Source organism: Diorhabda sublineata, chromosome 2 (assembly GCF_026230105.1).
Source record: "Diorhabda sublineata isolate icDioSubl1.1 chromosome 2, icDioSubl1.1, whole genome shotgun sequence".
Classification (NCBI taxonomy): domain Eukaryota; kingdom Metazoa; phylum Arthropoda; class Insecta; order Coleoptera; family Chrysomelidae; genus Diorhabda; species Diorhabda sublineata.
Window position 1 is genome coordinate 23,250,094 of NC_079475.1, and position 26,653 is coordinate 23,276,746.

The window sequence follows — 26,653 nt, forward strand, 5'->3', positions numbered from 1 at the left end:
AATTCAGCAGTTATAGATCTTATGTACAATTTTCGAATGAATTGGTACACTAATAGTTTCTTTGAAATAGTTATGACTTTCACAAAAGGATTTAATTCACTATCCTACTCTAATAATTGGTGGTGCTCTTTTTAAAATTCTTCCACTTGCTACTATAGTGCCATCTTAATTTGCTTCCTTTCAACAGACACTTTTCGATACAGCGAGATGATTCTCCTTACCTCTACCCAGTGTTGCCAGAGTTAGTACAATTGTACAATTTTAGTACATTTTATTGTATTTTATACGCTAGTACATTTTTCCTTTTTTCTAATACATTTTCCCTGCGTTCGCAAATATAAAATTATTTTATATTTTCGTTTAATAAAATAAACTAGAAATTGTACTAGATTGTAACAATAATTAGAAAACAGAGCCAAGTTGATTTATATTTAGATCGTGAGATTTTTGTACTGCATTGCTAATTTTATCGGTAAACTTTATATAAATTTTTCATCCTTAAAATAATAATTGACACAGTCTATAACATTTTTGGAAGAAAAAAATTTAATTTAAACTTATGTTTATACATCTTTCTATAATTTTATTGAATTTGTTTGAAGTACATTTTCTAGTTCAATTTTTACATTCAGCTTTTAAATTGTGGCAACACTGCCTCTACCCTCCATAGTACTCACGACACTCACGTCGTCGTGAACGTTAATCATAACGTCATGAGTGACGTTCTCGCCGCGACCATGACAATCGTAGTCGCTATGTGGAACGCCCAAAAGAGCATTTCAGGCACCGTAAACACTTATTGGAATGCAATGCGTTTTATTTCTTTGAAAGTGGAGCAACATTTTCCAAAAAGTGTACTAGACACAGTAGTAGTAGTAAAGGTTTAGTATTGAAAAAACTGTTAATAATAAATGTTATAGACACTTTATTTCATATATTCTTATCAAAATAATACTATTTTAGATGGTTCCAAGGTTTTGATTGGGATGGTCTGGTTGCACAAACGCTCCCAGCTCCGATTCAACAAGCTGTTAGAAGTCCTTGCGATACATCGAACTTCGACAGTTTTCCAAAAGACGACGACATTCCTCCTGATGAACTATCAAATTGGGATATTAATTTTTAAGTTGTGACTAACAATATGATTCTCTTTTAATTTAAAAATTATTACCTCGAAGATTCGAAGAAATTATTTTAATTTTGAATTATTATATCTGTCTTTTGATACTAAATTAAAACAAGTGCCTATACTTTTCTTTTTTAGAGAGCAACCTATTCTTGAAGCACAATAATATTGGTTTTTAAATATTATACTATATACAACATTAAGCATTGTTATCAATTTATTAAATCTGAAAATTGCTCTTAGAGATCTGTATTGGATGAAGATATAATTATGTATTTCTTTATAGTCATATGTACAAACCTCCCGAATAGATCAACTGAATATTTTTATTGTTGTTCTGTATAAAAGTTCAACATTTTTCTATCAAATAAACGATCAAATTTTTTCTTCATTCATGTTTTTCGTTTCATTAATATCCATAACCTAATATACCATTACATTGTACAGAAAAAATATAATAAATGATAACACACTAGGAAAGTTATTTGTTGGCAATGGGTATATTCTCAAATAGTATAATGATCTTTCAAAAGATAGCCTCCTATTTTAAAAAGTTTTAATATGAATATTTGCATTTAATTTCATCTACTCTAAATATTATGCCAAAAAGCTCTTGTGTACCATGGAGACAAATTTACTTGAGCCCCTCACAAGAAAACAACGAGACAAGTAGTTACGAATTTGCGATTTTATTTTCGTAAAGATAACTTTGAAGTGAGTTTACAAACTGACAAGTGTTTAATATAAAAATTCAGAATTAACTGTATTGTATTGAGCAAGCGAATACGTTTAGGCGACACGTTCCTTACAGAAATCAAGTAACTTGATGGAATAGATAATGAACTTCTTTGCCTATAATGTGTTGATGGATTAATTCCACTTTTTAAGCAGCAAAAGGATAAACCGTTTAATACCGAGTTTTTCGAAATGATGGTTTAACGCTATATAAAATTCAGTACCTACATTAAAGTTATAACAGATATGAATAAACAAAATAAAAACTCAAACAGTTTTGTATAAATGTGTTCGCTATTCGTCACTCGTATTGTTTAGACAATCTGAAATTTCTTCCCAAATGTCAGTGTAAAAAATCAAACGAAGTCAAATCGGGTGATCGTGAAAAACAAGAAGGGTAAAGCAATAACTGTGAAGTTTACCTTGAAGACGATAACTTGGTTGTCGAAACACTTTATAAACATTAGTTGTGGTAGGTCAAGTGTCTGGATGTCAATAATCTTTTAGGGCTATCATATTTACACGTGTATTAACAAAATTCATTATTTGCAATTATATTGACATCTTTTTTGTAAGCTAGCCTATCTATTAGAAAATGCATCAAATCATTTTGTTAAAATTTTTATCAGAGCTGTTCTGCTCAAAAATGAAGAGAATGTGACAATTCATTTTAAAATAGTCATATTGAAAAATGTTTTTGCGGGGAAAATTGTACCACCAGTTCAGAAAGGGTGGATAAGAGTATGAGAATTTTCAGAAGTTGAACTGAACTGAAAATTTATTTATACATTTTCATGTCCATATCTATGAATACGGATACATATATAGGAGAAACTAAATTGTAGCAAATAACTGTTTTCATCCAAAAATGTAAATATGCATGATCACCATTTGGGTGGAAAGGTAGTGGAAGTAGAAGGAAAATACGTTCATGGTAAAATATCTAATGAAGATGAAAAAATCCATAGAGCTGAACAAGTATGGAGGAAATTCCACAATTAGAAAAGCTTGTTTTGTGAACTATTTTAGAATATGGTTCAATGCTACATACTACACATTACGATTATAATTAAAATAATTTTGATATTTGCCTCTGACCTTAATTCTTAACCTTAATTAAAAATCAACATGGAAAAATTATAATGAAACTCTATTACTGTCAGAAGTAATTGGCAAATTCGATTGATATTTTTACCTTCTTATACCTCATACATGTTCGGTTTTGGTTTATATAGGCTCAGTCTTATATTTCATATAGCTGTAAGTAATCCAGTATTTTCCAGATTAAGTTTGTTGGGTTAACAAATTTGTGAACAGCTCATTTGTTGTCTGAGATTTTCACCATGGTTATCCAGCTTGTTCATTTCTTTTTGGATAGTATAATTTTCTACTTCAACAATTCTTCAATTGATTATGATCTAGTTTTACAATAATTATAGTGTAAAGTGTATTTATACTCGAGAAGAATTTCTCAATAATTCTAGAAAATAAACAAACAAATAAACATATGAAAAGGTCTTCCTGGAAATCGCAAAAAAACAAATCACCGCTATAATAAAAGCATATATAAGAACAAACAGAAGAACTCCCCAAACCAGCGGATTCGCCAACTTTTAAACTTCTATTATAACCGAACAGGATATGCTTCACGGTCCATGGCGTGGACGAGTTCATAGTAATGTCTTAATTTGAATAATACAATGTTAACACATACATACATACAATATTCCAAAGACAGATTTCATGAAATTGTATTATCAAAATATTTAGATCTGGAGAGAAACTATGAAACTTACATTTTTCATATTATTGTGGAAACAATATGGATCCCAATAAGTACTCTACATTCCTTACAACGTCATATTAGATAATGAATTCTCAATTCATTTCAACTTGCAGCTTAAGCTTAAAAATATATTTACATATATATTTTACCGGTATTTAAATATATCCATAACATTTAAATTTAAAACTTCACATAGTGCTTTCTGAAGAAGTTTGTTAACATCTAATATTAAACGAATGTATTTTATGGAACAGGTAGAAATATGATTCAAAATGTGAAAACTTCTCTGAAAATTCAACTCTAATTACTTGCCTATGAGTGGGAATATTATATATTTGAAATTAGAGGATAGGCGTTAGAGATTGCTACCTACAGATTTAGAAAAGTAGAAAGCATAATTTAGTATATGAGAAGTTAATTAAATTGATTGACAGTAAAATAAATCTCTACTTTTGATAAAATTATGGTTGAGAAGGGCGTTTATTGAAAAAAAAATCTAGATAAACATTTATCAGTTATATTTGGGATTTCTCGAAATATGATGGATGGGTAGGATGATGGGGTGCGATAGTTGGATACATTCGAAAATGTCCTGAGAATATCATTCTTATTCAAAATCTATCTTTCGAAATCTACAATGAGGAGATAATATTAAAGATTTTCCAAAAATGCTGGTTTGAATATAACTGATTCGAATTTGTTTCATTTACAAAATCAAATTTTAACCCTTCGCCAGGCGTTACGCCGTCCGTAGGACGGCAGACAGGTATTTTGGTTATTATTAGGAAATGGAAATTTCACTTGATCTTTTGGGTTAAAGTTATTCTACCTGTTATTCATCCCCTGCAATAAAAGTGATTCTCAGTCGTTCAATGAACAGTAAGCATTGAAGTGAAAGTTGTCAACTGCCGTTTCATCTATGCATAATAATGATGAAATCGACAAAGACACCAAGAAGCCAGAAATGATTATGGATTATAATACCACCAAAGGAAGAGTTGATACTGTCGACAAATTATGCGCCAGTTATTCGGCGAAAAGAGTAGCAAGAAGATGCCCGATGGTAATTTTTTATCACATAATGAACATAGCTGGGATCAACACTCAGATATTGTTTACTTCAGGATTACCATCAGAAGCTGCTGATCGAAGAATTTTCTTTCTAAAAAATCTAGCTCAAGATCTGATGAAAGAACAATTGTATGCCAAGTCAGAGATAAAAAATCTTCTCATTGACGTAAAAGCTTTTATAAGCCTTCGTTTTCCGAAAAGATCTATTGAAGACGTCGAAGAGGCGGCTACCTCTTCAGATGCAGTGCCCACATAAAAGCAGCTAAGAGGTTCGTGTAAACAATGCAATTCAAAAAAATCAAACACGACAAAATCGTGTTAGAGTTTGGTGTGGAGAACATTCCAAAATAATATTTGAAGATTGCTAAGGTGTTAGCGAAGGTAGCTCATAATACATTTTGTAAAAATATTGTGTGATGAAAATATAATCTTAGTTTGAATAAATGAACTTAATTTTTTTGTTAATATATACTTTTTGTAATTTATTGTGTATTAAAATTATGATCATATTTTTAATAAATTGTTTTAATTTTTGTTGTTGTTAGTTTATACTTTTTTCCCCTATAAATGAACAATATTGTAATGATAGCAAATAAAATCATCCCTAGGAGTGAATTGGTAAGTGAAACAGAACAAGATTTGTACGCCGTCCAGAATACGGTTAGCGCCTGGTGGTGTTGCAAAACCCTTAGCACCTGACGAAAGGTTAAAAAAGTAACCTCATTGTATACAAATTTAACTGTCTATTCAAATACTGACTTTATATGAAAATTTGTACACTCACTAAAAAATTATAATCTTTAATAATATAAAACATTATACATGGATAGCAATTTTCGGTCGAATTAAAATTTATTATCATTTAGTTTGTAAACTTCTCAACATTTTGAACAAAACGCCCACAGAATTTTAATGCAATGTATTGTTTTACATAAATTTAATGTTGAAACCTCCACTTATAAAACTTTATCACCTACCTACTTTGATACTGATCCAGTTTTGTTAGAACTACGTACAATACTCCAGCAGGTATGTGTAGTTTACGTCTTATATATTATTCAACTGCATAATTTTCTCGCATTTTTACAAGTGGTTAGATAAATAATAGTAATTTATTCAATATAAGATACTCTTCTTTCGAAAATTATTTTTTGAATTTATTTATATACAATATATAAAATATTAAATCTTTATATAAGTGGAAAAAAACTTCTTGATACACGCATAAAATCTAAAACGAAATTTTTTGAGTTATAATACATATTGACGTCTTTGAATTTAAAGCTGAGCGTTTATTTTTCAATTATTGTAACGACAGTAGTATTAAGTGAATTGAGTTGTTGATGATGACAGACAAATTTATAGAAACTTATTACATATTGTGGCGAGTGATATTCCAACAATATAGTTCGTGAAGCTGGTCCTGAACTATTATATCAATAGAAGTTTGATGAAGGTTCGGGTACATTTCCAGGTGAATTATATTTTTTCCTCTACGGCGGCAATTCTTTGTATGTTTTTATAAGTTGCCTAGATGATTCTTTTTGTAGAAACAATTACTAGAAAGGCTATTTTGTTTATTGTTGTTGGATATAAACTAGTGATAGTTTAGTTGCCACAGCTGGAAAATAATTTGATGTCTTTGAGAAACAGTATATTGTAAACGAAACGATGTATTTGAATAGATTAAATAAATGTTTAGTAATAGGAGTTAGTGCCTAGTTTCGTGAATATTGAATAGTTCAGTGTTTTCAGTGTTAGCTTGTAGATAAATTCCGTAAGTAAGATACACCGTGTGTATATATACCCCACAGTTTAAATGAATAAAAAGAACATTACAGTACGTGCCTATAGCGAAAGTCGTTGGTACATTTGCAAAAAAGAAGAATAAGGTTTAAGCTTTTCTGTATTATTTGAAGGAAAACTCCTGTTCATTATATACGGAGGTTATCTGAATAATTCCCAACCTAACAAAGGAATTAGACTTTTTGCCATAATCATTCTTACTTTTCAGCATAGTCTGAGTTCAAACACTTAGACCAGTAATGTTGCATCCTTTTAAACCCTTCCAAATAATAGTTACTGTCTTTATTTCGAAATAGGTGTTTATGTATTCAATAACATTCTCGTCAGAAGAAAACTCCACTATCTCAAAAAAAAAATTGCCTTCACTTTTTTGGTCTATGAAACAGTCTTCGCCTTTTTCAGAGCAAATTCGTTCTTTGCAATCAAATATTTTAACTGTTCCTTTCCGCAGTGTAGTAGTGAATCTAAGTTTCATACAAAGTTAGAAATAGACGCAAAAATTTCCACTGATTTTACATAAAACTCGTCATTAAGACTAGAAAAATATTCATTTGAATGCGCTTTTGGTCTAAACGGAGAAAACATGGCACTCAACGCGCGGGTAGCTCACGCATACATATTTCGTCAGTTAATGCGTGATTTTTTGATATGCCAATAGCCTCTTATAGCTCTCTATCTTTAGTCCGACGGTCGTCTTGTACCATTTGGTGCACTTTTTCGATGCTATTGTTGCAGTTCTTGGCCGTTCTACATACCTGTCGTCAGGAAAGCTGATACGGCCACGTTTGGTTACAGCTGGCCGAAATTTTACGGTCTCAAATGATGGTGCAGGGTTTCCGCACAAAGTGTATAACTCCTCTTTTGCGTACAAATATGATAGCTCGATACTCATTTTTTTCCATTTTCATAAAATTATTCGCAACGTCGCACTTGGAAGTTTCACAGAAACTTTTCAGACAATTCTCGTACAAAATGAGTGTTTCTTTACGATTTCCTTCGTGGATTTACCAACCGATGATTCTTCGTTGGACAATCCATTTCGAGAAAGAATCATTGGGATATTAAATATTTTGATTGTTGCAGCTTGGTGACAATTGAAAGTTGACTTTTCAATTCTTGAAAATTGACTTAAGTGTTTATTTCTTCAATTTTTCCAACAAATCATAGATTATAATTCTTCTATAATCGCTTAGTTGATCATCAAATATATCAATACCTATTCCAGTGGAGATTGGAATTATGGACTGCCACTGAACAAAGCCAATTTAATTCAACCTTCGCGAAGAAACCCAACCTAAAAAATAATTACTCTATTTAATATTTCCAGTCGTCAACATAGAAGCGTCCGGACGCAAGCGTACAGATGACGCCAAGGCGTCCATGGTCAACGAGAATCGTCTCTAGGATATACCGACGAATAACAACACAGGGTCATTTCGTGTTATAAAATAGCGAATGAGGTCGTTAGTCCAGTCTAGTCCAGTCTCGCGCGGGGTGCAATTCTATTGGTTTTGCTTAGATGATGATTGAGAATCAACAGGATGACTCAGTAATAAAACTTTCTTGTTTTTTCACTAACTAGTTGCAATTAGCACTGCGCACACTTTATCCTGTATAATACACTGCAACATATTTGTTTTTTTTTCAACTAACTCATCATTGAGGAATAAATTTCTATTATATATAATTTGATGTTATTAGGCTTAGGTAAATAAAATTGACAAAATCTTTGTCGAACTTTTAATATAATGAAAATGAAACTAGTTTGAAAAATGATTCTCAATTATTAGCTTTTATAAAGCGAATTTCAAATAACTAACCTGACCCATCCTAACCGTCTAATAAATTTATAATAACTTGGAGTTACTTTATTGATAATTTTTTATTTGTAAATATACAAATCAATGACACAAATCAAGGTAACTTCGGATATCAACTAACTTTGATAGATTTTATTACATACCTTACCTTTAATGTATCATTTATGAGTGTAGCAGTTGTTTTAGTTTCTCCGGGTTGCTGTCATTATTTGTAAAATGAAACTCCTCAATATTATTACTTCGCTTTGATAGTATTAACTGTTAAATTATAATCAATATAGTTAGCTAATGAACAAATGAACTCGCCTTACCGGTCTAACGTAGAAACCGCACGGCGGCAAAAACAATTATTCTTACGTCATTACTTGCGTCTATTTCGATCGTATACCAATTACAGAATATTGATCAGTGTCCTAGTGTAAATTCAATTAAATCATGGATCAAAAACTTCGGATCAACCGGCATGACTATTCAAAAAAAAGGACAGTCACGAAGCTGCAGAAGCGAAGAAGCTGGACTTGAAACTGAAACCATTTATGATACAGTGCAATAATTGAAAGATAATTATTCTATATGGCAACTGTAATTATATTTTATTTTTCAACGAAACTCATTTTCACTTAAATGGACACGTCAACAAATAAAATTACAGATTTTGAAGTGGAAATAACCTTAACTGAAAACACCAAAGACCTTTACATTCTCCAAATGTAACCGTTTGGGCCGTAATAACTTGAAAGGACATAATTGGTCCGTACATGCATTGATTCAATGACTGTTAACTCTGTCGAATATTTAAGAATGCTACAAGATTTTTTAAAACCATAGTAACATTCTGACGGATACAACAGTAGAAAATGAACGCATCAAGATAATACATTTAAAGAGAGTTAAGGCATGGTTAAAGAAACAAACAAATTGATTGAGTAATTTCATTGGCTCCCCACAGCCCAAACATATGTTCAGCTGATATGCTTTTATGCGATTTTCTTAGATGTTGAATCTACGTGACTAATCAAAAACAATATTCCAATGAAAGGAGAACATTCGTCAAGAAATAACTAGCATACCCGATGTTCAAATAAACATGTGTTTGAGTACAATGTGTTTTCTTTGTTCCTAGGCAATTCTAAAAGTCTGAAAATTTATGGCACACCCTGTGTTAGAGCAGTTATGATTCAAATGCAAAATAAATCATTGAAAATGATACGTCAATATGTGTTTGGGAAAATTTAGGTAACAAAAATCGAGGATTCAGTTTAGCAGCAAGAATAAGCCAGTCATCTCTTGAATTATATATTGCCTCAATATTTATCAGCTCACCTATAAAAAGTAAAGCAAGATAAAAATGTACGTCCACAGTTTTTTGATCTAGTGCTTCGACATCGGTGATACATCACATCATTTCTAGTTATAGGGACAATTGATCTTACTTATGCAGATGGTGACAGGGTAGAAATAAGGCAACTAGTACCTTAGCACTTTACGAAATCGTTTTAATCCGAAAGCGGTTTGAAGAAGTTCGTAACTTCACCGTAAATGAAGTCAGTTGAATTTGAATGAAGTTGGTTAGGATTTGGAGTTAGCATTATGGAGTTATTGTTCTGTAACATTTTTGCACCAAATTTGTGAAAATTTTGTACATGAGATAAAAATAATTTGGAGACATCGAGGACAAAGTTTTCACCAAGCAAATGTTACCGGAACTCTTTTCTATGGCGGATGTCAATAAAGGTATGGGGTGGCATATATTTAAGAGCTGGCTCGAGAATATTGATCATCACTAATGGATCGCTGGCTGCACCTCGATATGTAAAAGGAATTTTAGAACCCCCTTTCGCACACTTATACGAGAAAATTTCATTTTCATGCATGCAAACGTACGCAACCACCACATGGGAAGTGTTTGATGAAGAAATCCAGCCTCTAATAATATTTCTGAGCTCACATTGGTGTTGTTCGAAGAGTGGGACAATTCACCTTAAAATAACGTAATCTCAAGAATCGAAACTTGTATACAAACGTTATTTAAATTTTTTTACAATTTAACAGATCTAAAGAACCAGCTTAATTTTCAATTTTTGTAATTTTGGTTTAATTTTTACAAGAAGTAATATTGTGAAATTTATTCTAGCATTTAATATAGTTAGTTGAAGTGGAACATAATATTTATCATTGAAAAAATATGTATACAAAATCTCCACCTTCATAAAAGTTACATTTGAGTTTATACGAAGAGAGATTTATAAGTATGCATAATTGCGCTATAAAATTAATTAGTAAGCATTTCTGCACAATCCCAAATAGCTTCTTTTCTAAGTTTTTCATCCCCTGTCAAATTTTGATCTTTTTCTCTCACGTTCTTTTCAATAAGTTAACATTTTTAATAGTTGTACATTTCAATATGTCCACTTTTCGATTAATGTGATCATATCGGATCATAATTGAAATTTGCATAACACACTTTTCAATTCCATTTTGATAACTTCTCACCTAGGTATCCAAGTTACTAAATATTTAAAAACTGAAGAATTGTTCCAGTAAAATTGGCTTCGGTTTATTATAAAGGTATAGTGCTCAGTATAAGCGACAAAATCCAATTTTCAGTTTGACCATTCACTTTTATTTTCCTGCTATTTTTTAACTCCTTAGACGTGAGTTGGAATTTTTAGAACCGTTGGTAATGATCATCCTAAACACACTGTTTACACTACTATTACACCAACACTCACAATTACGTTGTCTGATGCGCGTTTCAATAACTAAGACTGAAGGAAACACAGTTAATAGTAAGTCCTGGTGCAGTGGTAGTGAAAACATTATTTTTATGCTTTCTATTTCACAAATGTCGAAGATCGCATTTCCAGTCGATTCAATTATCATGTCCGAACAGAAAAAAACATTTTCAATTTAATATCAATGCTTCGTTCATATTTTAACAGAATGTTCTTCATTGATTCAAAAGTAGCTTAAGCTTCTTCAATTCTTGATCAAATCCGTATTTAATTGTATCAATTTTCATCTAGTACTTGTTCCACTTACACCCGTCCTAACTTGTTAGAATCAATCTAGAGTCCCGCACGTGGGCTTCGTTCACTTCGCCCATAATTTATCGACCTAGATAATACTTTTGACACGTTTTCTGGATGAAATGAACAAACTAATCACTGCATATAAGAAGAGGCGTGATTACCGGGAGCATATAGGATAGGGATTAGAATACACAAGTCGAAGGTAATTCTATTACATTTTCCACTTACTAGGTGTACTATACAAGTAGTTATCAACTCAACTGAATATAAAGTACAAAAGATATATGAAAAATAGACCAGAACGATTTTTGGTACTTCCAAATATATTTACTGTGGAATTAAATTGAATTTCATTTAATTTATTATTAAATTAAAATCGAAAACTTTCCTCAAATTTCAATTCAATATTGACACAATAAAACGGTGTCCAGCATTACCTAATGAAGAGTTATTTCTACCTCTTATCAATACCCTTCTATACTGCTTAACAGATTAAAAATATACGCCACTGCTACTAAACATGCAATACAAATATTGATTTGGGAGGGAAAAGTAACACAGGTTTAAAGTAGAAAAAAATCTATACTAGGAATATAACGTGCGAAATGCTTTCTTTGCGAAAAAAATTTTGATTCACTCACAGCAAGAGGATGAATTATATTGAACACAAAGTTTAATAATATTGCTGTATAGATTTTAGGTAGGAGTCTAAAATAGGATTAAAGCAAAGAAGATAGCTTTATATATTTTTTTATTAGTCATGCGGGAAAAATAAGTAATTAACATCAACATTTTATGAATCGTTATTTCAAATAAATTGATTTTCTGTTAATTACAATTCGGATAATCGAGTATAATAAAATGGAGAAATTCTACAATAACCTGCAGAGGTGTATGAAAAGAAAGCAAATGGAATAATAATTATCATGGAAAGTTGGAGTGTCCGAATATGAAACGATGAAATTCTAGGTCTAGAATGCATGGAAAGAAGATTAAATATTAAACACAAAAGAGATGAAGGAAATAATAATTGAGGAGATAGTAACAATACCAGAAGAAGAAATACCACGGATTATAGACTGGTGAAATGAGTAAAGAGAACAGAAGATATGATAGAATAGAAAATTTGGTGAACTATAACAAAAGGTAAGACTAGCAGCATGGATGTGATTCAAAGAAATATCGTATGGAGAAGTGGAGGAAATTTGCGAGAGAAAGAAGAAAAGAGAAAGAAGCACAAATCCAGGTGGTGGAGAAAAGTAATTAAGGAATGGTTAAGCATAAAAAGGCAACATGAAAGAATTATATTAAAAATAAAAGCGAAAAGAATTCGGACACATACAAAACCATAAGAAACAAAGTCAAAAAAAAACAAAAAAGCGAAAAACTAATATAGAAGCAAACACGTAAACACATAGTAAAGATATATGAGAGATGTGAAACGAATTTTTCGAAGAAAAGTTCTGCCACCACAAAGATAGAAGCATGAGGTAAGAAGAGATAGAGGCTCAAGGGAAATTATACGACAATAGAAGGACAAGAGAGAAAATCTCGGAAGAGAAAGTGGAAGAAGCGATAGGTAAAATCAAAATTGGAAAAGAGTGTGGAGGTAGGAACATAGAAAGGGAAATGATGAAATATTCAGGGAAAAGAGTAAAGCGATGGATTTTAAAGAAATTCAATTTAGAATGGAACACAAATAATATACCTAGAGACTGGGAAGAAAATGTGTGTAATAAAATCGTCTGGGATATTTTAAATTCTTCTTCTTAGCGTGCCGTATCAAATCCCCTTGACGTTTGACGTTGGCGATCAGCATGGCAAAACTGTCTTTATCTTGAGCTAGTCTAAATAACTGTTCTGCTTCTCTTATCCCAATCCATTCTCTAATATTCTTCAACCAAGAGGCTTGTTTCCTTCCAATTCCTCTACGACTTTCAACTTACCCATCATAATCAACTGGAGGATATTAAACCGGCTACCACGCATTATGTTTCCCAAATAAGCTATCGGTATCTTGAGCATGCGTCTATATAACCACATTTCAAAAGCCTCTAAGCGATTAATGGTAGATATTTTTAAAGTCCATTTTTCGACACTATATAAGAGAACTAACTATTATGAGAGAAGAGTGATCAGATTTTAAAAAATGTTGTATGAGCTACCTCAATTCTATCTTTTACTTCCTTACCGGGATCCAGTTGTTCAGTAATGTAGCAACCAAGGTATTTGAAACTGGTCATTATTTGAATCGTTTGTCCGTTTACTTGTAGCTGTGTGCCATGATACTGCAAGGCAAGCGACTAAATACCATATATTTTGTTTTAGAACAGTTAATTTTTACTCCATATGATAAGTTGTGTCTAGCTTGCTTAAAGATCTTACCTAAATACAAATTAAAAAGAAGTGGCGAGAGTATGCAACTCTTCTTAAGATTTTGCATTCTTCTGTTGATTCGAACGTCAGCTTTAGTAGAAATATCTGTGTCTAGTTACAATTAACTTCTTCTTACAGAAATATCTATAAGATAGATAGTTGAATGATTGCCCAATATATTATGACCTGCGCCGTAAAATGGCGTGCGGCTACGTACCCGTTACAACTTTAAACTCTCAATTTCATATGAGAATACTAGAACGTTCGATAAGAAAGAGACCCGCAAAATTGACCATAATACCGTTTCACTCCATAGATACGACGTGCGTCCCATATAGTTTCTATATAAAAATAGAACGAATACTGACTGAATACGACTGATCCTTTTCGAAGGAAAAAACAACTAGTTTCCCTTCCTCCTAGTGAATATTTTACACATCCTCAAAGAACATGACGCCAATTAAACTTTTGTCTCTCTAAACTTCTTACTTCACCGGCTTAGCAACACAAATTATGAACCCTACTCTGTGTTTGAACGGAAAAGTATAGAGAAAGCAGTGCTAGCAACGCCAACGGTCATTGATATATTTCTTTCGGGAAGCCTATGCACATCAGTGGGGCATCTAATGACAAGTTAAAAATGTACACGAGTAAGCGTGGCAATTTTTCTGTAGCGATCTATCTATATGTAATAATATAAAATCCACGTCTGAATGAACATCGATTTCCTCAACAATGTATTCTAAACAGTGATATAGTTGTAATATCAACAACATATTTAGTTAATACCGAAACCTATTTTCTTAATTAGAGGAATAATCAACTGGAAAATGTTCATCAGATGTTATACTACGGTTTTGACATTATTTTTAAACTATTGATTCGAATTTATTTTGCTGTTTAAAAATGATGATATAATTTTGTTTCAAGTGGTTATAACAAACACGACGAAGAGGATGCAAGTTCTTGTGGTCTACGTCAAAATATCCGTCCATATCAAAATTGTGTAGAAACTGAACGTTGCGGTTTACCATGGACAACTACTTCATCTGAACATTTGATATTAGCGTATCCCCGAAACCAGTTTCGACTTTTATCGGAACTACATATTAGAAAACAGGAAGTTGACAATGGGTGAGTCACTTTTTAATTTTTATAACTAGTTATGTAAAAATAACATCATTTTTCACTTACTTTATTCGGTTTAATGTTTATAATGAACCTTCACAAAAGTAATTGTTGAGACTTGGAAGTGTATTTGACAGTTTTATTGTTGTGCATTCTGAAACGCACTCCTTATTAAGTCTAAAATACTTCATATAACAAAAAACGTTCAAATTAATGTTTCTGATATTGAGTACAGATTATCTCTACAAATTAAGTCATAACTTACATTTACAGTTTAGATTAAAGTTCTGGTGAATGTAGTTCAACATATTCTACATTTTCTGCAATCTTGACATGCTGAAGGCACGTTTAGCAAATTTCTTACGTTGTTTAATTTTCATTCAAACCCATACAAGTTCTACTGGGTTTAATTCACAATAATATGGCGGCAAACTTTGTATTTATCTTAATAATTCCGAAATGAATTTACCAAGTCGATTTTAAAAATTAGTTTATCAAATTTAATACTTATTTTATTGAGTCAATCAGCAGCACGGGCTTTTCTCCATTCTGTGGTTGGTAGTTATTCTACACATCGGCTGTGATATGGAACATTTTCTTCTTTTCTTCTTTCTTTCTTCTTTTTAAATACCAAATTCGTGTACCGTACGACGAATGACCTATTTGACTATAATCGAATTTTATCAGAGATTGACAACACTTTCCCTACGGTCGTTATATTATTAGATTCCACCCTGATTCTGCTGTCAAAATTGTACAAAAATCTAACAGATATATTAGTTTCAACATCTACTCATATGAAGAAAACTATTTTTGGTAAATATAAAGCAAAAATAATTTCAAGTGTTAATTACGGGAAGAAATAATTGAAGAAACCAAAGAAAAATAAAGAAATATAAATATTATCCTGAAGTACTCCATACTCCGTAAAGATTGGTGAGTGGTTCTCACCGTTTTAAAAGTGTCGGATCCGAATTTACTGCAACTGCTTTAGAAATGATTAATGAGATCTTTGAACTTATCGATGGTCGAACAAAATTACATCGGATAGCTAATGAAGTTAACCGACGTGTATTTAACATGCATACTAAAAAGGTATTTGTTAGGCGCGTGCCATATTTACTTGTTGCTAGTTAAAAGTTTAAAAGTATTGCAATATTGAATGTTTCCATCAATATGTCCCAGTAGATGTAAGTTGGTACATCATTATACTCCAAAAATCAAAATACAGTCGCAATAATGGAACAGGCAACCAAGGAAGTAACAATCGTTTATTAGGCCAATAAGTCGTGATCACAGAGTTTGTGATTGTTTGATCTATACTTTAGAAAACGGAAAATGATAACGGGCGAAAATTATGTTGACACGTTTGGATACCACACTTAAAAATCGTATTTGTGTATTGCGAAAATGCGATTGCCATCACATTCATCTGATCTGGCTCCACTTCCTTACGCTCTGTGTCCCCTAAAGATCATTTATTTTAAAATGTTGTAAAATAAAATAATTTTTTCGAAGTAAAGTAACTTTTTAATTAAGAATCAACCAATAGAACAAATATAGAGTTACCTTCAGAAACTCAAAGAATTGTTGGTATTTTGGTCCTATATATTCAAAGTAATTTTCAAATATTAAAAAGATACTGGTACGATAAATGAAATTTTCTTTAAGCAATATGTTTTCAAATTAATTCATTTAAAGAAATCGTGATTCCAAAATATTACAATACGTTTTAAATTATGAAAAAATGAAAAACATTACATTTTGTTGGTTAGAAATATGTCCAAATTAAAATCAATTCACTTGTTCAAACTTATTGTTAAGTTACTGTTTAAACAATAACATTCACGCAACACTGTGATTGTTATAAAATCGATTTACAGAATCTAGCTCAATTGAGATTACTGAAAAGTACAAAAGTATGTCTTTCTTCCGCCATTTACTGGATTATTATCAATATTTAGTAACCAGATCGCTAAATCAATAAAACAAGAACACTTCCAATCACTAAATTATAATATGATAGAAATACAGAAATAATATCTATCGTATTTACATGACAGAACATTTTTCCATTTAATTTTCCCTCTCCTCATTTTCACGCAGTATTTTTTATCCGCAATATCGGCCGAAACAGATTGAGCACATGCGCTTTCTCGGAAACGTTCAACTTCCCACGCTTTTATCCTCTAATTCTTCATGTAGTTTACGTCATTAAATAGTGTAGTTATAACCTTAAAAATTTTGATCCTTAATTATGTGTTGTGTTATCGAATAGATTTGCCAAAATATTGTTAGTTACTAGAACAATATTGTTTGCTGAAAATTTCTTAATGATAAGTATATTTTTGATATATTTCGGTCATTTTTTCTACCAGGAAATGTAAGTAATTCCATCACATTTAATTTTTAATGATATCAATTGCAAATGACAAACTTTTGGGAACATCAATAAATTAAACTAATCAAAATATATTAATTATTGTGCCTTATTTAACATAAATAATTATTTATTAATGATAATGATAAGATGTGTCAACACAAAATAATTATTATGATGGTTCAAATGTTTACAAGACAAAATGGTCATCATTGTGTGTCTTATTTAAAGATAAGGTAAAAACTCACAGTTATATATTGTTATCGATTCCGAGGCATGATTCATTCTCCAGACATAGTGACGACGTACGTAACAGGTGGTTTTTAGCTTATTATAGACATTTTATTTTGATGTCAATATTATTTGAATAATAATTAAATGAGATTACTCAGGTTGATTTCTAGATATTTAGGTATGTAAAAGGATAGGGTTGTTTTCATGTTTATTGAGCTCTACTTATTCAGGGTGCCACCATAATTGGCAATTTGCGAAGGCGCCAACATATGTTGTTGTAATCATTTTAATTTTCGACAAAGTTTTTTCTCTCTTTGTATACTTTATGCAAAGTTTCTTCACTTTCTTATACATACCATAAAATAAAATTTATCGATGTCTTTGAAATAAATATTTATTTGTAAGATGATTGCCTACTTCATGTATTTTCTCTTATGTATACTCTTGCATTAACCTGAGACAAAATATCGTTTTTCTTGACCTTCTTTCTCTTATTCATAAGTTGGTATTATATTCGACATGTTTCGTCCTTATAAAACAACAACGAAGTTTTAGAAGCCACATATTAAATATTTATAATACAATTTTCATCTAGTTTATTGTTCCCTTTGTGTTGGCTTATATAATATTACTTTATTAACTGCTGAAATATTATGGAACTGCATATTTTATCTGTGGTATCTGTTTGGATTATTTTCGTCGCTTTAGAGCAGCTATATCCCCTTTAGCATCTACTAATAAAGTTACAGACGAGCGCTTGGGGAGCCTACATATTCCTTTATTGTGGTGGAGTACTCCCCTTGTTCTTTTATTATAGTTTTTTGTTGGTCCTAGCTTCGTTTGTCAGCTTTCTCCATTCTTTTCTGTTTTTGCATTTGGCTTTCCAGTCTATTATTTCTATGATTCTGGTATCTTCTTCAATTATGTTTCTCCAGGTATTTCCTAGTCTGCCTCTGCCTCTTGGCAATAGAGGTGTCCATTTGTTATTCTCCTCGCCATTTTTGTAGATTTCCTTTTCATGATGAGTCCTGCCCAAATCAGTTTTTGTGCTATTACATACCTTATTATATTTCCTTTTCCCAGTTCTTCTATTTCTTTAGTTTTATTCAAACTTCTCTCTCCACACCCTTTAATATGTGGTCCAAGTATAGTTATTTTTCTCTCGATTATCTTCAGGTCTTCTTCTTCCTTTTTATTAATGATAGTTGTTTCCATGGCGTTCGCAATCACTGGTTAATGGTTTATATATTTTTATTTTGCTTTATATATTTCCATTTGGTTCTTTTTAATAATATTTTTGCTTTTGAGTAACAGTTTATTTTTTCCAAATGTTCGATAGTCTTTTTGTATTCTCTCTCTCAATCTTTCTTTAGACGTGTGTCCTATTGTCACTCCTAGATAATTGGAAGAGGATACAGTTTCAAATACGTATTTCTATGTTATTTTTATGTCTTTAGTTGGTTTTTTAGTTCTTCTCTTGTATTAGCCGATATTGTTTGCGTATGCTACTGCTTGTATTTGGTTTTTTATAATATTTTTATTATTAAATTTTGCATTTCTCATTGCGTTCTCTGAAATCATATTAAACAGGGTTGGAAAGATCGAATCGCCTTGACAACTTTATTTATGTTTATTTCTTCTGTTAGTGGTTCGAGATATCTTACTTTGACTTTTGTGATTCCTAATATAACTTGTATTAATTAATTTAATTTTCTCAGTACCTTTAGTGTTTCTTAACCTACTAAAATTTTTTGTCTACTTATTGAGTTAAATTAAAGATTATGTACATATAACTCTCTGTTGTATTCCCATGTTTATATATTATTTGGTCTATTGTGTGGATGGCCTTTATTCCTGGTCTGAACCCATTTTGGTAGTCTCCCAGTATGCTTTCTGCGTATGATTTAAGTTTTCTATTTATTAAGTTGACGGGTATATCATATATAGTGTTAAAAATTGTGTTATTTATGACTCTATAGTTTTTACATTCCTCTATATCGCCTTTCTTGTGTATAGGTATAATTACTCCAGTATTTCACTCCTCCAACATCTTGTTTTGTTTCCATATTGTCTATAATTTGATGAATTTATTTTTTTATTTGTTCTCCTCCATATTTTAACAGCTCTGCTTTTATTCTATGTTCTCCAGGGGCTTTTCAATTACGTATTCTTTTTATTTCTTCTTCTACTTCATTTTTGGTTGAGCATTTTGCTTCTTCTTCTCCTTTTGTCATTTCTGAAAGTTTCTCTGTTATGTTTTTTCCATCTTTATATAATTTATTTTCATAGAAATTTCCATATTTTCCCAATTATTTTACGATCATTTTGTATTATACCAGTTTTTGGGGTAGTGGTTGATGTTTTATCTCTTTATAAAATTTTCTCATGGTTGTTTTATATACCTCTCTCTCTATCTTTTCTAATTTCTGATTCAGCTATTCGTTCTTTTTTCTTCTATATGTTATATTGCTACCTTTCTTTGCCTCTTCTGTTTTCTTCCTTTCTTTTATCGATCCATTTCATTTTAGCCATGTTTTTTCGTTTTCTGGCTTCTTCACATTCTTCGTCGTACCAGTCTTTGCTTGTATTCTTGCATGTTTTCTTTGTTAATACTTGTTCTGCAGTTATTACTATTTCATCTTGAAGCTCTTCCCATTGTATTTCTATATATCTTCAATTATCAGTTTGTGTTATCGCACTCTTTTACATTTATCTTATTTGAATGTAGGTTCAGCCGTTCTTACTCGAGTAGTGTCTCCTAGGAGGTTTAGTACCAAGTGCCTACTTAGTTCAGCCCCTAGCCTACCTACTATTTAAATATTTGTCGTCGAATTATACTCTCTAATTTTTATAAGATTTAAGCAAAATTTTTACTTATTGTTATACTCCTTTGGGTATTTTACTTTTCCTTACACCATTTAGATCACTATGACTGTAGTTTCTATTCTGTAATCTATATTAAAATTTGTGGAAAAAAGTTAAATGCCAAAGCTGTGGGCAATAAAAATATCTACAACTTTTTTATTCACACTTTTTACACAATCTCAAAATTTATGTGAAAATTTGGAATAACCAAGTTTTGGTTTTTTATTTTTATCTTTTACAAAAACCTTTTTTTTCAACAAATTTCATTACCTTCTTATGTCTCAAACACACTATAATTTATTTGATTTGAAATATTAATTTTTCCACCTTATTTTGACTTAATATAGAAAAAGAACCTAATTATAAGTCGAAAATTTTCCTATCAAAATATCAGCTTCTTTTAAAGAGTCGATGATTTTTTTTTTCATTGAAATGTCTACTTTTTTATGGTGTAGAAAATATAAGCATCACTATTGTAAATTTATTCCAAAAAGGCAAAAAAAACCAAAAATACGCATGCGATTTTTTTTAAATCATTATGTACAATTTTTGATATATTTATTAAAATTTGAGACTCTAATTAGTCATGATAATCGATGTAATATGTAATTTCACATTTTTTGTGTAATTGCAGTGAAAAATTTTAATAAACAACTAAAAATTAACAACAATTAACAAACCATTAATTGCGGATGCATTTTTTTGGTTTTTTTGCTTTTTCTGAGAAAATTTACCTGGTGATGATTTGTTTATACTATGAGAAAGGGAAGATTTTAATAAACAGAAATCTTACCGATTTCTTAAAATAATTTTATATTTTGACGGAAGAATTCTCTATAGAAAATCAAGGTGCTTTTTATATATTAAATCATAATGAGGTTGGAAAATGAATATTTCAAATCATATAAATTACAGTGCGCTTGGTACATAAACAGGTAAGCTTTCACTGAATTTCGTGAAAACAAATTTTCGTAAAAGATAAAAACAGAAAAACAAAAACAGTTTTTTACCATTAAAAACTCACCCTCTTCCCCTTATCGACCTCTGATCGGCTGTAAATTATTTTTCTTTCCATTTTTATTATATCTCTTCATTCCCCAATTGGTTTCATTATACTTTTGTTTTTTTTTTTATTTCATTATCGACCATTGTCAATTTCTCTGATAGACGCTTAAGAAATACGCGTAATTTTAAATTATTGATTGATTAAATTATTTATATTGAATGCGCTTTTAAGCATAAAGTAGAATCTCCCTGAAATATTTGAAAAGTACATTTTCTGTGACGGTAATTTGATGTTCTTACTGCAACATCAATCGCAACATCAATCTTGAACATTTGTATTAGCTTGTACAGAAGTATAGAGCCTCCTGAATATTCGATTCGTGAATAATTCAAGAAAAATACTATCAATTACTCATAACCAATTGAATAATTAATATATAAATGAATTGGAAGGAATAGATAAAATAAATAATTCAATTCTTGATTTTTTAATCTTCACTATTTATGTCCTACAATTACCAAAGAAACCGTCACATTAATATTAAACTATTCAATGTATATTAGTATGTTTCAAGGTTGTTTACTATTTACATCATTAACATGTCGTAAAAATCCAACTTTAAACTACTCGTAGTAAAATATTTACCCCATAAAATGATGTTATTAATATCATTGAACACATTGGTGGTTTTGGTTGAAGTTCTTCCTGTTGTTTTTTAAGTATTATGTCACTGAAAACTGATGATGTCAGCTAATGATATTTGTATATTGTCATCTCATTCATCAATTTTTCATCAAATATTTCAAACCCTTCCAAAGCCAAAAACCAAAATCATGATTTTGGTTTGTGCCTTATTAACTGACTTTCTAATTTCACGAATCTTCTCAGTTTGGTTGTAACTAGAAAAATTATGGAGCAATCTAAATCAATCCGTTATAATTTCAGAAAAATATAATTTCAAAAAATGTTTTCTTATGTATATCATCTACAATGAAGTTTTATAGTTAGTTATTCAAACTATTATTGGAAGGAATATTTGCCATCTCGTTAACGAAAACCTTGAGAAAAAAGTAAACTCATGAATTATTTCTGATAATATTAGAAATCTCTTTAATGAATAGCAAGTGCCTAATATTAACATCTCTAATAATTTTATGTCAAAAGTATCTTGAATTCAGTATTTTTTCCTCGAATTGGAGTGGAATTAAAAATAACGGCAGAGAATGATTTCTTTAAAAATGAATAGAAAATATGATTGCATTGAAAGAAATAAGCCAATAGGCCAATTTTACTCAAATATTCAGCCTATAGAAGCTCAAAGATACTTTTATATCCGATCGATTTTTTTTCTAAATCTTAAAGTATCTATTTATATACAACAAATCCTTCACGAAAACCCCAAGTCATATAGTAAGTTGAAGAATATAAGAACATTTAGTTGATAGACTGAACAAAAATTGAGTATAGTGTTGAGAAAATTGCAGACCGATAAATTTGTTTCCTCCAGCAATTGTCAAGTCTATTACAGAGTTTAATGAACAAAATTTATGACGCAGGTTAGAAGAAGGACAAAGAAAATCTAGAAATAAGCAGAAAAAACAAAACATAAAAAAATGATGGGGAGAACCTAATTTATCAACAAAATAAAAAGAAAACAGTTACATACGACAACGAACTAATAAAGACTGTAAAATACTGAAGTGAGGAATAAGCAAATTCAAAGTTTAGAAGTCAGGTGGAAATGGAAGTACTGACCTTAGATCAGAGAGTATGGGAAAACATGAATTACCTATAATACTTCTATGTAGTTTTTCCAAAAATTTTGTGTGGTTGATTATATTTTCTCTTAATTTATAAACATTCTTTCGAGTAGGTGAATCAGTAGAAAGAAATATGAGGAATTGAAACAACTTCACATTCATTTTAAACTTTTTCATATTTTGTCTAAAAATACATATTAGGTACACCTAAATTTACGATTATTATAATTTTCTGGTTTAGAGATTGCCCTATTTGCTTTCGCTCATAAAATAAAATGTAGCCGTGACTTCTAATCATTCTGATCCTTGTTTTGGTGCCTTTTCTTTGCGCAAATTCTATCGATCTGTTTTGGACGAGACAAAAATCCTTGGATTTTATATCTAGCAATCAACATTCATTACTCATATTATTATCTTCCATTAACTATTTGTATAATAATCTCTTTTATTCGTTTATAAAAGCAAAAATTAAATCATTTATTCTATTGACAAGAATTATTGCACTCATGGATTTTAATACGTTTACGTTAATTTGTTTTTGGTAATATAGAGTGGAAAATATTTGTTCTTTTGAAGGACCATACTGTTGGACAGTACACAGACAATGTGAAGTATACACAAGAATGGTAATTTAGTGTGTTAAGTGAATTTTAGAATATTTCAGTGTGAAAACCAAAGTGGATAAGCTATATTTTAAAGTAATTTCGATTGTAAGTGCTCGTGCTTTTACATGTTTGTAAAATTTGAAGAAAAGATGAATTCTCTGAGCAGGTACACCTCATTAAAGAATCTACTAATGATATAATCAAGAAAATATACCTCTGAATTGGTCTTACCACAATGTTCACCTTAAAGAAAAACATAAAGGGAATATAGCACTCAAAATATCATTAAATAGTACACAGATGATCGAAATATTAGTACATGACCTAGCTCTGAAGTATTCAAGGCTGACACTAGTTGCTCACTATCTCTAAAAGACCGATTTCCAGGAATAAATACCATTGATACATGTCTGGTAATGAACCTGGAAAAAACTATTGAAAATATGATAGTAATCAAACTGGAGTATTAATTGCCTGAAATTGCCGTAGAAAACTCAAATACAGCTCACGAATATGTCAATATGTTCGCAAAGAAAAGATTGCAAAAGAAAAGAGTTACATGATAAGGAAGGATCTAAAATAGAAGTATAGCATCAGATGCTTCCAGGACTCGACCATTCTTTCTTCCTAACTTTAGTTTTGGTACAGAGCATTACCGCCTCAAAGGACATAAAATTAGGTATAATAGAAATTGACTACTGTAAATTCTGTGGGTAAGAGAAGGAAACTCTAGATTAACTAGTAAAAGAACGCCTTAATTTGAACGGAAATTTTCTAAGCCCAGATATTACAGTTCATAAGGAAAAGTAAATCTGGTCAGAATAAGCCTCTGAAGTTCAGAAGTTTTTCATCCATACCTGGTGCACATCATCTGCAAAGTTACCAGTACGGTAAGATTGTTTTGATTCTTGATTTATAGATAACTACGAGAGGTTTAATTTGGAAATAGTGTTTTTATAATCTTTATCTTCATTACCTATACAAATTTATTGATGCGTGTAAAATTAAATATAGAGTACATCCATTAAACAATTTGTGGGAACATTAGCAGCAATTGGCGGGAATCTTCACATTAATTCCTTGACTACTAAACTATAGAGGGGGCTGAAGAGAATTGGCCTTTTGTCGCAATTTAAGCTGTTCTTATATTTAGCAATTTTAGTGCTTTGAAATGCATCTAACAATTTATTATTGGAGACATATTTCATCAATTTCAGATTATTAATATTTATATCATAATTATGACTGGCGGCATAATCGGTAATTCTCGATTTTCGGTCCGTCCTTATTTTTAATGAGCTATGTGCTCTTTAAACTTTAAATTTCCTTTTATTATTAAGCCGACCCTGGTGATGATTCATGTTAATATAAATTTAAATAATTTATCAGTTATTTTCCACAGGAGACAGACATATTCTGATAATTACGTAAACTTCTATATTTACTTAATTCTATTATTTAAAATAAACGCTAGATAATGACGATTAAAATTTAGGAACAAATTTTATAGAAATAGACTTCTGCTTTTAAGTAATGAGTATACGACCGAATATTGAAAAAAATATTTCAAAATTTAATTTGTTTTCTGCATGTTCAACTTAACGAAGGTGACGAACTATTGATTATAAATAATGTTTTCTATACAAATTAAATTGTTTTTTGCTAGTGTCGTTATGGTTATGCTCTTAAACAAGTTTTCAATTTAAATTGAATAGAGCATCTATAGAAAATTCGAATATACGCAACAGCATGCTAAATTTAACAGGGCAGGTTTTGGGTTGGTCTCCAATAAATTACATCGAAATTTTGGTGCAGCCAGTAATACTCCTAAAATTTCAGATAGAACTGGAGGTTCAGAATATCTTATTTTGAATGGCGTAAGTTCCGCTAGTAATTCTTTTTCCATTCCACGTAACAATAAAACAAAAGAATTGATAATAAGTAATATATTTTAAACAATTTTCAGAATTTCTATTATTTTCTCTCTCTTCACAAATTACCCTCTTCAAATCTTGATACTGTGATTAACAGAACAGATATAGAAAGTGGTGAATCGATCAAGTCACTGTCTAACTGGAAGGAAATAGAAAACGTAGTCACAAAGAGTCATTTCGATGAAAGTATTTGCGTATGCCCATTTTACAAAAACTGTCATTTAGTTACTAGGCGATTATACTGTTCTGAAATTGAATTACGGCGAATTAGTGAAGCATCGAGAGTTATTTAATTAAAATATGGGTAAAGAGTTTTGAAGAAACTCCAACGTTCAAAACACAAGCAAAAGGTCGTCCTAGAATATCTAGGACCGAAGACTATTTAGTATAGGCGATCTGTATGAGAAATCCACGATTGTGACTTTAGAGGAAGATTCACATTTGCTAATTCAATACTGATTCTATTTCCAGTTTTGGCATTGTCGTTTTCTATGATGGGCCCCCCTTCTAGTTCAGATATAACGCCTCTTAATTTATTTATGTTAAGATACCTCAAATACAAAGCCTACAGTAATATTCCGAGAAACATGGATCAGTACAAGTGGAAGCAATCACATTAGCGATCGTCGAGAAGGAACCGTCGTCCAGAAGATTATCATTCATATGCTGTTATTTTTGAAAAACAAATTTCAGTTATTACTTTACAATTATTCAGATTTGTGATATTATATACCTTCTAGATTTATTTTTTAATCTATTTTCAAACATTCATGTTCTATTGCACCACTCTGTATAAATAGTCCTCTCCACGAAGATTTCCATCAATTATTGAAGGTTCATTAAAATACTACTCTTAAAAATACAAAAACTTTTTCCCATTTTCGTGGATTTTCAGGCAGCAATGACAATTTCGTTTATTAGCATGCCCAATTAAACCAAACGTATATTCTGTATATCTGTAAAGTCAACCTTTTCAATGATAACAGCTA

General features: G+C 30.7%; 3 protein-coding genes across 5 annotated transcripts in view; all 3 read left to right on the plus strand.

The window, feature by feature from the left end:
• The window catches only part of LOC130440688 (cGMP-dependent protein kinase, isozyme 1-like), a 37,994-nt gene extending 36,473 nt beyond the window's left edge, over positions 1-1,521 (plus strand). For all 3 annotated transcript variants that reach the window (XM_056773967.1, XM_056773965.1, XM_056773968.1), the window contains exon 12: positions 964-1,521. In XM_056773967.1, coding sequence (XP_056629945.1) covers positions 964-1,126 — 163 coding nt within the window. In that variant the 3' untranslated portion in view covers positions 1,127-1,521. The remainder of the gene's footprint in view (positions 1-963) is intronic.
• A 3,045-nt stretch (positions 1,522-4,566) lies between these two features.
• Positions 4,567-4,974, plus strand: LOC130440631 (piggyBac transposable element-derived protein 4-like). Its single transcript, XM_056773890.1, has one exon. It carries the CDS (start codon positions 4,567-4,569, stop codon positions 4,972-4,974), a length of 408 nt encoding a protein of 135 aa, XP_056629868.1.
• Positions 4,975-16,979: 12,005 nt separating this feature from the next.
• LOC130452598 (phosphatidylcholine:ceramide cholinephosphotransferase 2-like) overlaps positions 16,980-26,653 on the plus strand; it is an 88,035-nt gene continuing 78,361 nt past the window's right edge. Inside the window, exon 1 of the mRNA XM_056791928.1 lies at positions 16,980-17,263. The gene's annotated coding sequence lies outside the window, so the exon portion shown is untranslated. The remainder of the gene's footprint in view (positions 17,264-26,653) is intronic.